This window comes from Geotrypetes seraphini, chromosome 4, assembly GCF_902459505.1.
Source record: "Geotrypetes seraphini chromosome 4, aGeoSer1.1, whole genome shotgun sequence".
In the NCBI taxonomy this organism is placed as follows: domain Eukaryota; kingdom Metazoa; phylum Chordata; class Amphibia; order Gymnophiona; family Dermophiidae; genus Geotrypetes; species Geotrypetes seraphini.
This window is the reverse complement of record NC_047087.1, coordinates 96,960,710-96,976,619: the sequence shown is the minus strand read 5'-3', so window position 1 is coordinate 96,976,619 and position 15,910 is coordinate 96,960,710. Positions and strand designations below refer to the sequence as shown.

The window sequence follows — 15,910 nt, the reverse complement described above, 5'->3', positions numbered from 1 at the left end:
GATACCAGACCTTTGTGTATTTGACCTCTTCTATGGCTATCCAGGATTTTTGTAAGTACGTAAGGAAAACTCCGCCGTGAAAGACACCCTTAATGTAATTCTATACAAAAGACCAGTGAGATCACCCAAACGCAGTACAACTCAAGGCAGAAAGAGGTTCCAGAGAGTAATGCACACCAGTTCCTTACCTCTTGCATGAGAAACTGTCTGGGACCATTGCACAGTATAATCCTCAACAGATGCAAAACCAGTTTTCATTAATTTTTTTATAATTCTAAATTATTTTTATATATCATTTATTAGTATTGATATACTGCTTTTTGTTGCAGCACAAATCAAGACGGTTTACAATTAAAAATAAAAATTGAATTAATTAAAAATAGGATAAGAGTCATACAATCATATAAGAGACATACAGTATATACAGTACCTTTAAAACCAGCTGCTGCAAGGCCAAACTCTCAAATACTTCCGTTACTAGAAGGTTAAAAAGGAATACGGTAAATTCTTTTTCAAAGAGATGAGTTTTTAAAGCAGCACAAAATTTGATAAATAAATGTTCTAATCATAGATGAGAGGGTAGAGAATTCCATAATAATAGAACAATTGCAAAAAATTCTGAGTGTCTAGTTGTCTCCCACTTGGTTTTAGAAGGATGAGGAATGGTAAGTCTATTATCCATTAGAGAATGGAGTGTACAAGTTGGTGAGTAAGAGATGATCATAGTGGCTAAATAACTAGGAATACATGAGTGTATCGAATTGGGAGCCAATATAGTTGTTTGAAAAGTGGTGTTACCTGTTCGTACCATCTAGCATTGTATAGTATTCTTGCTGCAGTATTTTGAAGTGTTTGAAGACATTTCAATTAGAATTTGGGTAAACCTGTATATGCTACATCAGGGGTGCCCAATAGGTCGATCGCGATTGACCGGTAGATCACCAAGGCAAAGTGAGTTGATCGCGGAGCCCATCCCGGGCTCCATGATAGACTCAATTTGCCTTGGCGATCTACCGAGCCGATCAGCCTTCCTCTCCCCGACGTCAATTCTGCCGTCGGAGAGGAAGTTCGGGCCAGCCAATCGCTGCCTGGCTGGGCCGGAACTTCCTCTCCAACGGCAGAATTGACGTTGGGGAGAGGAATGCTGGTCGGACCGATGCAGGGAAGCAGGGAGAGCTTGGGGCGGCAGCGGCGGCTTTGGGGCCTGTTCCCTGATGGTGGCAGCAGTGGCTTGATGGAGGGCAGGGAGAAAGAAAGAAAGGGGGCAGGGAGAAAGAAAGGAAACAGAAAAAAAGAAAGGGAGGCAGGGAGAAAGAAAGGGCAGGGAGAGAGGAAGAAAAAGTTGGGGGAGGGAATGAGGCCTGGAGGAGAAGAAGCATACGGGCTGAAAGAAGGGAAGAAAGATTGGATGCACAGTCAGAAGAAGAAAGTGCAACCAGAGTCTCATGAAATCACCAGACAACAAAGGTAGGAAAAATGATTTTATTTTCAATTTAGTGATCAAAATGTGTCTGAATTTATATCTGCTGTCTATATTTTGCACTATGGCCCCCTTTTTACTAAACCACAATAGCGGTTTTTAGCGCAGGGAGTCTATGAGCGTCGAGAGCAGCGCTGGGCATTTAGCGCAGCTCCCTGCGCTAAAAATTGCTATTGTGGTTTAGTAAAAAGGGAGGGGGGTATATTTGTCTATTTTTGTATGGTTGTTACTGAGGTGACAGTGCATAGAGTCATCTGCCTTGACCTCTTTGAAAAAACCCCGGAATAGGAATGATAATTAACATTTTCTCAGCGTACAGTATGCTTTGTGGTTTTTTTACTTTTTTATTTTATTGTTGGTAGATCATTTTGACTTGGTCATTTTAAAAGTAGCTCGCAAGCCCAAAAAGTGTGAGCACCCCTGTGCTACATTATGGTAGTTGGTTTGGTTTTTAAATTTTCTCAACTCTGGAATGATCTCCCCCTTTTTTTTTTTAAGGAGTTCCAGTTCGTTTCAATTTTTCTGTAAATCTTTAAAAACTACTCTACTTGCCAAACATTTTGAAAATTAATTCTTTTGAAATTTTGCTATTATCTTCTATTTATCATTTGTAAATCATTCCCTGTTTATTTCATTGCTGTAAACCGAGTCAAGCCTTCTCAGAATGATGACTCGGTATACAAAGTTAAGCTTTAGTTTAGTTGAGTTGAGTATTTGCTACAGCTGCCCACTGAATATGCAACTGTGTGTAACCTTGCAAGGATTCAGCAACAACCCTCAAAATAAAGACCACCCTCCAACCATGCTGCTCCTTCTACAATGCCAGCACTGCACTCGGTTTCAAAAATTATAGGTTGGATGTGCTGACCCATGGGTTTTGAAAAAGCAAGACAGCATCATGTTGGGTGGTTGGAAGAGCCACAGTTTCAAGATTTCCCCTTCCCTGAGAATGTTGAATTTTGCCAATCTTTTCCCTTCTACCCGTCAGCAATTTCACCAGGGCACTCTGCTGCCACCCACCACTGAAAGCACAAGATTTCATTCCCCCCAGGATGCAGGATTTCAGAGAGAGATCCTTCCCGCTTCCCACCCCCAAGGCAAAGATTGGCAAGCCAAAGAGATAATTAGAGAAAATCTCTTGTATACCTTTTGCAGGCCACCAAAAGAGTCCATGTGAAAAACCCACAAAGTTCATTTGTAAGTTTAAATGCCCAGTATGGATCCATTAGTCCTGTGTTTAAAAAAAAAAAAAAAAGACCACAAAATTACCAGTCTCTAGGAAACAGAGCATAACAAACCCTACATTCAAATGTGATTTACAGCAAGAGACATATGGTCCCTGATTGTACAGCGTGCCTGAAAGGGTATTGCATTTATGCCACCGAGTCAGCTCCCAAAGGAAGCAGTGTGATCTCCCCCCCCCCACCCTCGGTGAATGACAGCTATCTCGTACTGCCCTTTTGACAAATAGAGCTTTGCTGTGCAAGTACAGCAGTGTTAAAAAAACACATGCATCAAACCATATGTGGGATGTAAATCATGGTACCCTCTGCCCTTTCCACTTCCTTGACAGTATTTAAATGTGTGGAGGAGAGCAGCAAATCTTGCTGCCTTACAGATAAGAGAGAAAATGGGTCACATAAAACATGGCTTACTGCCTCTTTTACAAAGCCACGCTAGCAGCTGTTGGGTGGAAACAGCCCCAAAGCCCTTTAATTCTCTATGGGCTTTGGGGCTGTTAGCACAGAGCAGCCGCTAGCGTGGCTTTGTAAAAGAGGCCATTAGTTTCTTGCTGTAACAAAACATAAAGGGATCTTTTTACCAAGCTGTATTTTTAGGGGCCCTTTTACTAAGTTGTGCTAGGCTATCTGCATGCACTAGACACACAGTAATTATTTTTTAAATATTTGGAGGGAGACAGCATGTCAGGGGCAGAGAATGAGTACGGATGTGCTAATCAGCTAACACACTGACATTACCACCACGTTAACTGGTTAGTGGATTCATAATGTGCGAGCCCTTAGCACCTTCTATATAGGAGGCGGCACAGGCAAACTGTCTTCAGATAGCCCCCATCAGGAAAATGCCCGGCCTATCTACAAGGTCCATGGAAGGCCCCACTCATAGAAGCATAGAAGATGACGGCAGAAAAGGGCTACAGCCCATCAAGTCTGCCCACTCTGCTTACCCACCCCCTTTCTATGCCCTAATGACCCAATTTCCTTATCTTGACCCTCGTAGGGATCCCACATGGGTATCCCATTTATTCTTAAAGTCTGGCACGCTGTCTGCCTCGATCACTCGAACTTCCATTTCTCCCCTTCCATCCCTTGACATCAGGTAAGTGTGAATACTTATTTGCATATTGCTTTCACCATTCTTGAATAGATTATTACTTATAATGACTGGTGTTGCCATTCAGCAAATCACATATAATTGGAAGGATTGGAGAAGATTAAATTACAACTTTTGGTGTAACTCTCTATGCCATATCTATAAAATGGAAAGATTTATTGCATTACAAAAGAGATATTTCAAGAAATTTCAGGATGTGTGGAAACCATTAACAAAATATTGTACGGAGTACTTGAGTTTGTTTCCCTTAAATTTATTAGTTTAATTGGGTAGGGTGGGGATATTTTATTAATACATATTTATATTATAATGGAATATATGGTAGGGAAGGGTGAGGGATAAGAATTTATGTAATGTGCAAATGATAGCATGTAAGTGATATATTTATTGTTAATATGATTGAATATATGTAACACTTAATGTAATTTTGAAAATGAATAAAGAATTAAAAAAAAAAAAAGGAGGCGGCACAGGCTCCTACGGTAATTTTTTTAAATGGATGCATACTAATGCTAACGTTTGTACATGGCTGTAAATCCAACAAATGGAAATGATGGCTGCACTAAAAGTTGGCTTTGTACGTGGGAAAGTACTGCAGAAGGACATGCTAAGCCCATCTTAGCACAGCTTAGTAAAAAGGGGTAGGGGCTCAGGGAGGGAGTTGTTTAATGTGCTGAGGCTGAATAGTTCAGGGAAGCCCCAAGGCAAGAAGTCCTCACAGGGTTTTTCAGTTGGCTGCAGCACCTGGGGTGAGCTTAGAGAAGAGAAGTGACCCTCAGCAGAGATTACTAACCCATGTTTGCCAGGCTTCAATGAGCTACGATGTTTCCTTAGAACCTTGGAGTTAAGAAGTGACTGTGTTGAACATGTGGAAGCCATGTCTGGGACTAGCTGCAGGTACCCTGAAGCAAGAGAGAAAGTAGCGTGTACTTAACTGTAGAGCCTAACAGGGACAGGGATCAAAAGTCAGTAAAGCTCTAAGTGATTGTTTATGGAGAGTGTCCAGCCTAAGAGAAAGAACAGACTTGAGAAGTCCTTACTTTGCATTTAATAAAGCTGTTGTGTTACTTGCAACCTCTGTGTGTGGCTGTATTGCTAAGAGTTCCAGCCCTAGCCATGGAGTCACATTACCACAGTGGGCCATGTGTTCCCAAATGTTAGGCAGTAAGTTATTGAATAATGCCAATCTGCACCTATCTTTGGCTTTCGTTGGAGGTGGTCCGACCTAGCAAAGGCCCCGAGGCTACCTGATGGAACCGCGGCTAAACTAACACTAGCGACAGCTGTGTGGAGAAGTTAAAAGCACACAGTGAGCTGCCGCTAGGGAGAGGAGAGGTAATGCTGAGCCGGTGATTCCATCAGGCAGCTTCGGGGCCTTTGCTAGGCCGGCCCACCTCCAATGATGCAGCTTCCTCTTTTGTCGGAGGTGGGTTGGCCTAGGAAAGGCCCAAGGCTGTCTGATGGAATTGCCAGCTAAACTAAAGCTGTTTCTGGGGGGGGGGTGGGGGGGAGGGAGGCTGGGGAGAGAAGACAAAGAAGGTGGGAGATATGCGACGGCAAAAAGAAGGGAGACATACAGCGCCGGCACCATATATACATGACAGCAGAAGAAGTTGGGAGATGTGCAGAGCCCGTGTCATGTACCCCCCACAAGCGGCTCACGTATTGCATGTTTAGAAACACTGACCTAGAATACTGATTTCTATATCCTTGCACCAGAAATGACACGTATCTTTTTTGTTTGAAATTTAGTATTGTAAACCGACCAGAAGTACCATACTTTGTGTGTCTAAGCGTTTTGAAAACGAGCCTCTGTCTCCAAGTAATCTAAGTGTTTCTTCCAATAGTGCCTTCCCTAAACATGCAAGTAACATAACAATTAGCTTATATACCGCAGGACCGTGAAGTTCTATGCAGTTTACAAAAAATAAGATATACAACTGAATGGAAGAATTAGTTACCCAAGTATTTGGCAAATAGATATGTTTTTAGATACCCCCTAAATTCTAAGTAGGAACTGGAAGTCATGATCAATCGATCCAAATCCAGAATCTTCAAACTTTCGAATAATAAAAGAACAAGAGGGCATTCGGAAAAGTTGAAAGGGGGCAGATTCAAAACAAATGCTAGGAAGTTCTTTTTACCCAACATGTGGACACCTGGATTGCGCTTCCAGAGGGCGTAATAGGGCTGAGTACCGTACTGGGGTTCAAGAAAGGATTGGACAATTTCCTGCTGGAAAAGGGGATAGAGGGGTATAGATAGAGGATTACTGCACAGGTCCTGGACCTGTTGGGCCGCCGCGTGAGCGGACTGCTGGGCATGATGGACCTCAGGTCTGACCCAGCGGAGGCATTGCTTATGTTCTTATGTTCTTACCCCATAAAGGGGTCTTAGTGACTGATAGTCCTTTTAGTTCCATCATCTGTCTGTACTTTTAAAAGAAATTACCTAGGAGCAAGAATAAAGGTCACCAGATAATTTTCAGTGATTTGAAGGAAATGTTTTGTATTGTCTTACATAGTTTTAGAAAAAGTTGGCTAAAAGCAGCAGATAGCCTTGCCAAACTGTAATAATCTGTACTTCAATCATTCTGAAATTATTTAGAGAGAGAACAGACCAGCATAAATAGCCAAACCATCCTAATCAAGAGACCAACCAGGGAACAATGGTGCAACTTCACATCTTGCAACTCAGAACTTTCAACAATAGCAGGAAAATTGCAAAATTAAAAGATATGTATTTTTACAGAGATAAAACTGATATGAAAATGCTGTCAAAATACTGGATATAAATCAAAGCAAGAACACAAGACTTGTAGTACAAAAGGAGGGAAAATCTTTTTCCCTAAAAAAATCAGGGTACAAATCATCTCTCAACAGCAGCCAGGGATTGCTGGTATTCCCCAAGGATCATAGGACTGTGGAGGCAGTACACCAAAACCTTCAAATCCGACTCTGACGCCAGCTCCGACTTTGATATTAGACTTTAGATTTTTTTGTTCTGGATCTAAAGTAATTTATATTTACCAGTACTTTAGATCGTTCCAGTTCCTTAACATATACCCCAAATTTCCTATCAGTGCCTGACCCAATCAGTGTTCAGGCACTGACAAGAAAGTAAGGCTATAACAGCTCAGACCCTGCTAGAAAATATTTCCCGTATAAACTGGGCAAAAAGTTTAGAGCATCATCCAGGATGCTCATTTTTATGTTGATGAGGTCATTTTAATATATTTGTCCTGCATCTGTCTCCCTCTCCTCCACCCACCCAAAATGGCATCTGCCATCACCCATGATCCAGCAACTCTCCCCCTTCTCTAAGTTCCACCTTTCACATTCTACCTAAGAACCTTTACCAACGGCAGCAGCAATGCATATCAGCTGCCTGAGCTGGCCCTATAGGCTTCTTTTTGTTGTATTCTGCCAGAGAAGAAACAGGAAGTGACATCAGCAAGAGCAGGATGAGGCAGAGGGAAGCCTGTGGAGATAGTGCAGACAACAGATATGCATCACTGCTGCTGCTAGGGAAGGTTTTGAGGTAGACCGGGGAAGGTGGAGATCAAAGAGGGAGAGAGGCAGCTGCCGCTGAACTGTTTTAAGGGAAGGCCTGAGTCATTAATGAGTGGGCCTGTGCCTACCCATATCTATGCTATTGCTTTATCCTCTTTTGCTTCAGGTACAGACTTAGGGGCAGATGTTCAAAAGCTTACCATGCACGCAAGACTAGTTGTTTCCAGTCTACTTTGCAAGCTAGTTTAGTGTTTGATGCACAAATTTTTCTCAGTGGCTTTTACTGATTGCAATAGCAGCTACCAAGAATCCTATTCAAATACATTAGAAGGAGCTTATTAGTATTCAAATAAGCCCTCCGTGTAATGCACAGCAAGAAACACTCAACTTTTAGCATGCACACTTTTCTGGCAGGTCTGGAGCCTCAGTAGCATTGCGTTTTGCTTGAATTTTAGGTGTAAACAATTTTTATTGATGGTAACAAAATAACAGCCATCAAAGACAACAAAACATTGTAAAAGGCAGCAATACATAAGAAAACAACCATTCCAGCATAGGGAAACAACCATCAACCATATTTATATAAACATAACTCTCTCTTTTTCCCTCCCATCCCCACCTTACCCCATGCCTAGAAACCATAGAAAACCGTACCAAGGTCCTGGACTCTTATGGACCTCAGCAAATATCATCTAACAGCCCCCCTCCCCCCACTGATAGTGGAAAGTAATTTATTGTAGGGTAAATCACAAGAAAAATACAATAGAGACACCTGCAGAGCATGACAGGACTTTGCTAGGATTTTAAAGTCTCTGTGACCACATGCATGTTTAAAATGTGTGTGTGTCCCACGTCTAACAGCCACATCTAAAATCACCTTGAAATTAAAAAAAAAAAATGGGTGGGGAGGGGAAGGGGAAAGGGGGATGGGGAAGGAAATAGGAGATGTGGGGGGATTGAAACAGGCCATATGGATATATATTTTGGAGGAATGATAGAAATATGTATGGAAATATCATAATTGTGAATGTAATCGTAATGCATATCTATTTGTTTTATATTAATGTATATTTACTTGATTCCTTCAATAAAATGTTATAACATGAAGACTCCCGAACTCACCTTAGCAACAGAAGGCTTCAGCTGCAGCTAGAAGGGACTTCTTTTTGCCCTTGCTGCTACCTGCATCTTGTTTGGAGCTCTGACAATCACGGCACTGCACTCTACTGGGCCTACTGCTCAGCTCCTGTACGTAGATGCTAGGCATGTTACTCCTCATTTTACTGCCGATCCTCAACACAAACAGCATATATATAATTTACATGCTGCTTGTGTTGTGCATCGTCTGGTAAAATAAAATCACATTGTGACTTGGTGTTTTGTATTGGTCTGCAGAGTTCTATGCATCTGCCCCTTAGATACTAAGCCCTTTGGGGACAACAAAATACTTCCTGTATCTGAATGTAACTTACCTAGCACAACCAATGAATAGGTGTTAGCTGAATCTGGTTGCCAACTGGCTCCCGATTCACTTAATAGGATTAATCAAGCCCTGGGTTTACCCTGTTGCAGTAGTGCTTCTCTTAGGGAATCCACTTTGAAAATCAGAACTACAAGTCTCTGTATGCAATGGGTAAAATCTGGACTGGCCAAAACCTGTCAGGTGAATCTGGAGCCAGTTGGCAACTCTAACTAAATCAAAATCCAATTAATTTAATGTGATGTTTAGTTTACTTCTCTTTCCATTAAAGGATTCTCTACTTTAAAAAATTTCTAGTAGAGGCACAAGATTTTAACTTACAAACAATGCAAATCGCTGGCTTTTACTTCATCTACTACTAGAGCGCCATTTTAAAATGATATGAAAACATCAATGTTATTAGTTGTACTGTTTTATAGTAACTAGGGTTACCATATGGCTCCAGAAAAAGGAGGATGGATCCAGACATCCGGGTTTTACTTCCTTTGCTTTCAATGCAAGCAAAACTGTCCTCCTTACTTCCATTGCTTTCAATGGAAGTAAAACCCGGTTGTCTCAATCCGTCCTCCTTTTCTGGAGCCATATGATAATCCTACGAAAAGCTAATGAAATTGTTATGGGGGTGTACTGTTAGTAAAGTATAAACATTGTAAAAGCATAGCACATGATAAAACTGATGAAATGCTATACCCAAAAAATTGCTAATAGAAATATTACTTAAAAATAAAAAAATAGAACTTTTTCCCATGCACATACTTAGGTTTTAGTCTGAGTAGATGCAGAGCATGTTGAGATCTGCCTCTGGAGTGGGAAAGAAAAGTAAATTTTCTGTTGTAGAAGATGGAAGGGTTATCAAGCCAAGTGACTAGTATAACAGGAAAACAGTCATTATCATTGTTGGTGACCACTGAAAAGACATTAATGTCCAAATCACCAGACAGCAACAACATATTAAAGTGTACCTACTGTTTGGGATTTGCTGGCTCTGACTTGGACTGAACACGTTTCAAGATAGAGTGCAGGGCTCAATGAACATTGGGTCTGACTCAACATAGCTTTTTTCATGTTCTTATGTAGGGTATGGGTTTGATGCATTAATTTTGATTTTGAAATGCTAGCTTGTCCTTTTCTTTATTTAGTCTATAATCTGTATACTATTCTAGTCTTCAGCCAAGAAAAGAAAGACAAATGCCCCATGAGGAAGGTACTTAAGTTGTAATAATGTTATATTTGTTAATTTAGGAAGGGTTATTCCAATTTGAAATTCATGCACATTGGGCTCTATTTATCTAAGCCAAAAACACTACGCACTTAAAATCAGAATACTAAAAGAGGCAATGATAGCAACATTTTAAAACATTCAAGGAATAAATGCACAAGTTCCATTTACTCCAATAGAAAGAAGCTTCTAGAATGAGGACACATGGGGTAAGGGTAAAATAGGGAGGCCTCAGAAATAATTTAAAGCAATGAAATATAGTAACATAGCAGATGGCATCAGATAAAGACCTTTATGGTTCATCCAGTCTAGCGAATGACACGGGGGAAAAAAATTTATCCTTGTCCCTGCCCCATTCCCGTGAGCTCTACCCTGTTCCTGTCCCGTTACCGTGAGCTCAGTCCCCATCCCTGTGAGCTCAGTCCCCATCCCTGCTCCGTCCACATGAGCTCAGTCCCCGCCCCACAAGCTCGGTCCCCATCCCCGCCCTGCAAACAGCCAGATCCCATCCACACAAGCCTCGAATAGTTATGATTTTATACTGAACTTATTTTATTAAAGTATAAAAAGAGATAATATTCTGTACAATTGTCATTTTAGAAACACAAATAATACAGAGCAAGGATCAACAAAACTCCTGTCTCCCCTCCCTTTCACAAATATCCCCTCCACTATTGTGAAAACTGAACAAACAGACTTACTACAGCATGCTACACAGAAAAATCAAGCTAACAGAATACTTCAGTCACACATGGCAAGAATAGTGTTAGGGGAGTGCAACTACAACTGCCCCCTAGTCAGAGAGAGAGCCCTAAGCCAGCTGGAAGCTAAAGAAGCACAGCCTGGGCTTTGCGGTCCCCAGTTATGTCTAATACCAGCTATAGCAGGATACATATTTCAAATCTGAAATATTCTAATCACAAAATATAAAATAAATTAATTTTTTTTTCTACCTTTTGTTGTCTGGTAATTTTATTCTTCAAATCACATTGGTCTCAGGCTTTGGTTTTGGGTTCCTTCTGTCTTCATCATGGCATGGCTGGCTCCTGAAGGTAAAATAGGTACAAGAGTTGCTAGGGAGGAGATGCCAAGTCTGACATAGGTGCAATTTTTTTTACCACAGAAGCAAGACTTTTCACCGCTCCAACGGGGAAGTAAAAGGTCTGGTCCCCATTCCCGCGGGGCGGTGAAAGGTTTTGTTCCTATTCCTGCAGTAAACCAGTTGCAAATTTCTCCATTCCTGCGGATTTACCGTGATGACCACGGTTTACCAAGGTAAACGGTCCCCGTGTCGTTCTCTAATCCAGTCTGTCCAACAAGATGAACTAATAACATATGGTATGATGTGATACTGTATATGCATACTTGATCTTGATTTGTCCTTGCCATTTTCAGAGCACAGAGGTCTGCCTGACACTGACTTTGTTTCCCAACTACTAGTGTTGACAAAGCCCTACTCTAATCCATCCAGATCTGTCCAGTCATGATCAGGGCACAGACCATAGAAGTCTGTCTGACAGTGACTTTAATTTCCAAATTACTGGAATTGCCATCTAAGCACGCTAAGTTTGTTTGGTTCCATTTTCATTCCAAACAGGATTCCTTTGTGTTTATCTCAGGCATTTTTAAATTCTGTTACTGTTAGCATTTTCTGCTGGCCTTACCAATGTCAGCTGACTCACAGCAAGAAGATAGGATAAGGAGCACAGCAAAAACACTGAGAAGAGTCAGGGTCTGGAACAATAGTTTGCATTGCAGGCTACAGTGGTAGGAACCAAGCTCAGGAAAAGAAGACAGAAACAAGATGACTCCCAAGAGGAAATAGAAAGCATAGAGCAGGTAGGAGTGACTAAATGAGCCACATACAAAACTCATACAGTCATCCCATGACCTACACCCCTTCCCCTTTCAAGGACAACACAAAGAAGACCCCTGGAGCACAATCTTGACAGACATAGGACCAAGGGACAGAACAAGTCCCAGAAGAATCAAGGCTATGAAGTGGAAGCTAGACTTCAAGCAGAAACTGGTTTCTAGAAGGCAGGACTTATTCTTGCTAAGAGAAGCAGACTCTCTGGAGTGGGAATTCATAGTACTGCTGCAGACAAGAGACCCAGTATAAGCCCTCCCTCAGACAGTGCACCAGGAGGTGGCCAAGAATTAAGACTCAACTAAGATCACTTATCTGCATCTGATGCTTGGTCAGAACCAGTCAGTCTATTCCTGCTTCTTAATCAAGGGCTTGGACAATCCCTTCAGCATTTTCCCTGGGTGGCTAGGGCTGAGGCCAACTCAGTGAGGTTCACTGGCCAGAGCTTGATGTGATATTTCTTGTTAAACAGAAGGGATCTGTGCAAAGGAGCTGGCTCTGTGGGTGCCAGTGGGAGCACCCCAATATTGAGAAACCTCTTTCACTGTGCCCAGGGAAAGGTAATTCATATTGTACGTGGCACCCATAGATCTTAGGACAAGGAACAGGCCAAGGTCTATATTTATTAAAATCTTGATATATGTAATGTAATTTATTTCTTATATACCGCTACATCCGTTAGGTTCTAAGCGGTTTACAGAAAATATACATTAAGATTAGAAATAAGAAAGGTACTTGAAAAATTCCCTTACTGTCCCGAAGGCTCACAATCTAACTAAAGTACCTGGAGGGTAATAGAGAAGTGAAAAGTAGAGTTAGAGGAAAAATAAAAATAAAATAAAATATAATGCCATTTCTTCATAAAAAGGTCAAAGCGGTTCACTTAGAATAATAATAATCCACTAAAATAGAAATGAACACCAATTAAAATAAGAAAGAAGCAATCATACCAGGCAGCAGCAATCAGCAAACCAATAAGAAGACACATATAAATTCCAAATAGACTAGACTGTCCATAATAAACACGTTATACATTGCAACCAAAAGCCAATCTGAAAAAATGAGTTTTTAAAAGAGTTTTATATTTTACAAAGTTAAGCTCCAAGTGAATAGGGGGGCAGGGGGGGGATCAAATAGAAAAATGCAGCGTTCTTGGTACTGACATAGTAAGCCTTTTTAGGAGGTGGGAGATAAGGTCCTGGGCACAGCAGGATAGGATGAGGGACAGAGAACCCTCTGATGCCAGAACTATCAGCTTAAGGTCTTAGCTTCATGCAGCGGGACAAAGAACATTGTAACAGTGAGAACAGGATCTGCAGAACATGCTTATGACTAAAAAGAAGATAAGTTTTCCCATATATAAAGAACCTATATGCCCACTTAGTGCGAGAAGTGCATTAGAAATTATCGCATACTAATTCAGGAAAAGGCCTCAGAATTGGAGCCTATGCGTAGGCTCCAATTCTGAGGCCTTTTCCTGAATTAGTATGCGATAATCTCTAATGTACTTCTTGCACTAAGTGGGCATATAGGTTCTTTATATATGAGAAATTGTGATCTGGACCACTTGGGTAGTTTATATTTAGGTTAAAAAGAAGATAAGGTCAGAAACAAGGCCAGATTGCAGAAAGAAGGAAGGATCAGGAGCAAGGCAGGAACACCAAGAGGATATGTTGTGTAGAAGGAACAAGGTAGTTGAAATGGATATAATGTGGAGCAGACTGAAGTAGTAAAAACTAAGCTGTGACAAAAAAGACAAGGAAAGACAACGTATAGATAGATAGCGTATTGTCTGTAATAAATGTCCACCACCAATAATCATCCACGCCCCTGCTTAAGAACCCCAAAACACTGGAAATTTTGGTCTTCAGACCAAATCAAAATTCCCCCAATAATTGCCCTCCAACTCAGCACTGCTCCCCTCCACTCTCCAGCCCCCAGAAACAACTGGATCTCTCTTCTTACCTCGTCTTGTGGTTATGATGCTGGGCCAGTGCAGGATCCTGAACATCTGTCCATGCTCCAGGCTCCAACCATGCACGAATGCTCATGACCTTAAGCATGTGCAGATACTCATGACTCCAACAATATCCCCAAAACAAAAACATATTTCAACTTAAAAGTTGAAATATTGAATGAGCAATATGGCAATTAGAGATCCTCTGCATTGATCATGTGAAACCGCTGTGAAAGGCTCCAGGAGCATCCATCTGATCATTGGGCTCTCATCTTCACCAAATTATTTTAATAGTATTGAAAGACTTTTTCTAATTTTTGTGATTTTCTTAAATAAATTTAAAGAAACAAAACTGAACATTATGTCAAGTGTGTCTGGCAGCTGAGGGATACCTATAACCCAGGGACAAGCAGTGTGAAATTTATGCCACTGGTGGATCCTCATAAAATATTTCTTCTACCTCTTCATATCAAGCTGGGGTTGACGATGAACCTGGTAAAGGCCATGGATAAAGCAACCTCGCCAGGTTTTCAATATCTTGTTAAGAAATTTCCAAAAATCAGCACTGCAAAACTGAAAAAAGGGATATTTATAGGCCTACAGATCAAGTCCGTTATGCAGGATGAAGATTTTCAGCAATCACTCTCAGCAGCTGAGCTTGAAGCTTGGGAGGCATTCAAGTGGTTAGTGGAAAATTTTCTGGGCAACCATAATCTCCTTCATACAAGGAAGGAGTTTAGAATCTGCTTGACTCATATCAGAAACTTGGCTGTCGCATGTCATTAAAAATGCACTTGTTGCACTCACAGCTTGACTTTTTTCCGGAAAATCTTGGTGTGTTGAGTGACGAGCAAGGAGAACATTTCCACCAGGACATTCAGTTAATGGATCGTCGCACCAAGGTTTCTGTAATGAGAGTATGATGGCCAACTACTGCTGGATGTTGTGCTGAGACAATCCAGACACAACACTCAAAAAGAAATCATACTCTAAACATTTTTGAAGAAATATTGGTTGTTAAGTGACACAGTCCAGTATAACTATGCTATGCCATGTGCTTATTTGACTTTGGACCGAAGATACTTTGGATCGAAGATTCTTTAAGTTGATGCTGCAATTCTTAAAACCCTATATGCTAAAACGCTATAAACTAACATTAGTCATAAGTTTAAAAGTTTACGTGACTTTTTAAAAAAAAACTAATAACAGATCAGAAATCAGCGTGAAAAACTGATTTAGAAAAATGTGCCGTGTTATCAGATGATTCCGAAAAATTTTTTAGTTGCAGACATACCCTAGTCCCTTAGAAAAGGAGCAATAGCCAGGAACTGTGTAATCCTACTTTTCATAAGACAACAGAAATACTTCCAAAGCTCCTAATGTCTCTTCTTCTCAAGAACACAAGGACAAAAAACAGTCACTGACTGTTTCAGGCTTTATTTCCGAAGTATTATTCCAGTAGGTGTGGCATATGGGAAACGCTTTGGAAAACAGGCCTAGAAAAGGATAGGAGCCATGTAAACACTGGAACTTACATATTACACAATTACAATGGAAAGTGGGAACAATAAGCCCAACATGTTACAAATAAAAAGACAAATGAATTTTTGGCAGTAAAGCATGGAAATAACCAAATCTGGGTGGTATAGCTACACAGGTTATAAAGAATTAAGGGGGAAGTTATCAAAGCAGGCTCTTCTTAAAGATGAGTTATTTTACCACAAGTTGTACTATTTTAGCACAGGGTTCCAATTCATGCAATGAAACCATTGGGGGAAAGGGGGATGGGACTTGTATATAGTCTTTTTGTGGTTACACATTCAAAAGTTTACATATATAGAGGTACTTATTTTGTACCTGGCCCGACTTGTGCTAAAATAGCCTGTCTTAACAGTAGCCTATGTTGATAACTCTCCCTCTCTCCCCTCTCCAACTAACCTCCATGGTGAGAGCCAAAATTTAACAATCATTGTTTAACACAACAGCCTTTTGTCATCAAAATCTCACTGAACAATAACTTCAAACTACCAAATGCTC

At 40.9% G+C, this 15,910-nt stretch overlaps 2 protein-coding genes across 8 annotated transcripts in view; one reads left to right on the top strand and one right to left on the bottom strand.

The window, feature by feature from the left end:
- CMSS1 (cms1 ribosomal small subunit homolog) overlaps positions 1-15,910 on the bottom strand; it is a 556,569-nt gene that overhangs the window by 314,120 nt on the left and 226,539 nt on the right. The window contains exons 1-2 of one of the 6 annotated variants that reach the window (XM_033940870.1): positions 2,627-2,692; positions 431-477 (exon numbers count right to left, since the gene is read on the bottom strand). The exons of 4 other annotated variants lie outside the window; for them this stretch is intronic. Coding sequence is in view for 1 of the 2 variants with exons in the window: in XM_033940869.1 (XP_033796760.1) it covers positions 2,627-2,675 (49 nt within the window). In the remaining variant the exon portion in view is untranslated. Of the gene's footprint in view, positions 1-430; positions 478-2,626; positions 2,693-15,910 lie in introns of those variants that run through there. One more of the 6 variants, XM_033940869.1, reaches the window with a different exon arrangement.
- FILIP1L (filamin A interacting protein 1 like) overlaps positions 1-15,910 on the top strand; it is a 410,054-nt gene that overhangs the window by 248,264 nt on the left and 145,880 nt on the right. The window lies entirely within an intron of this gene.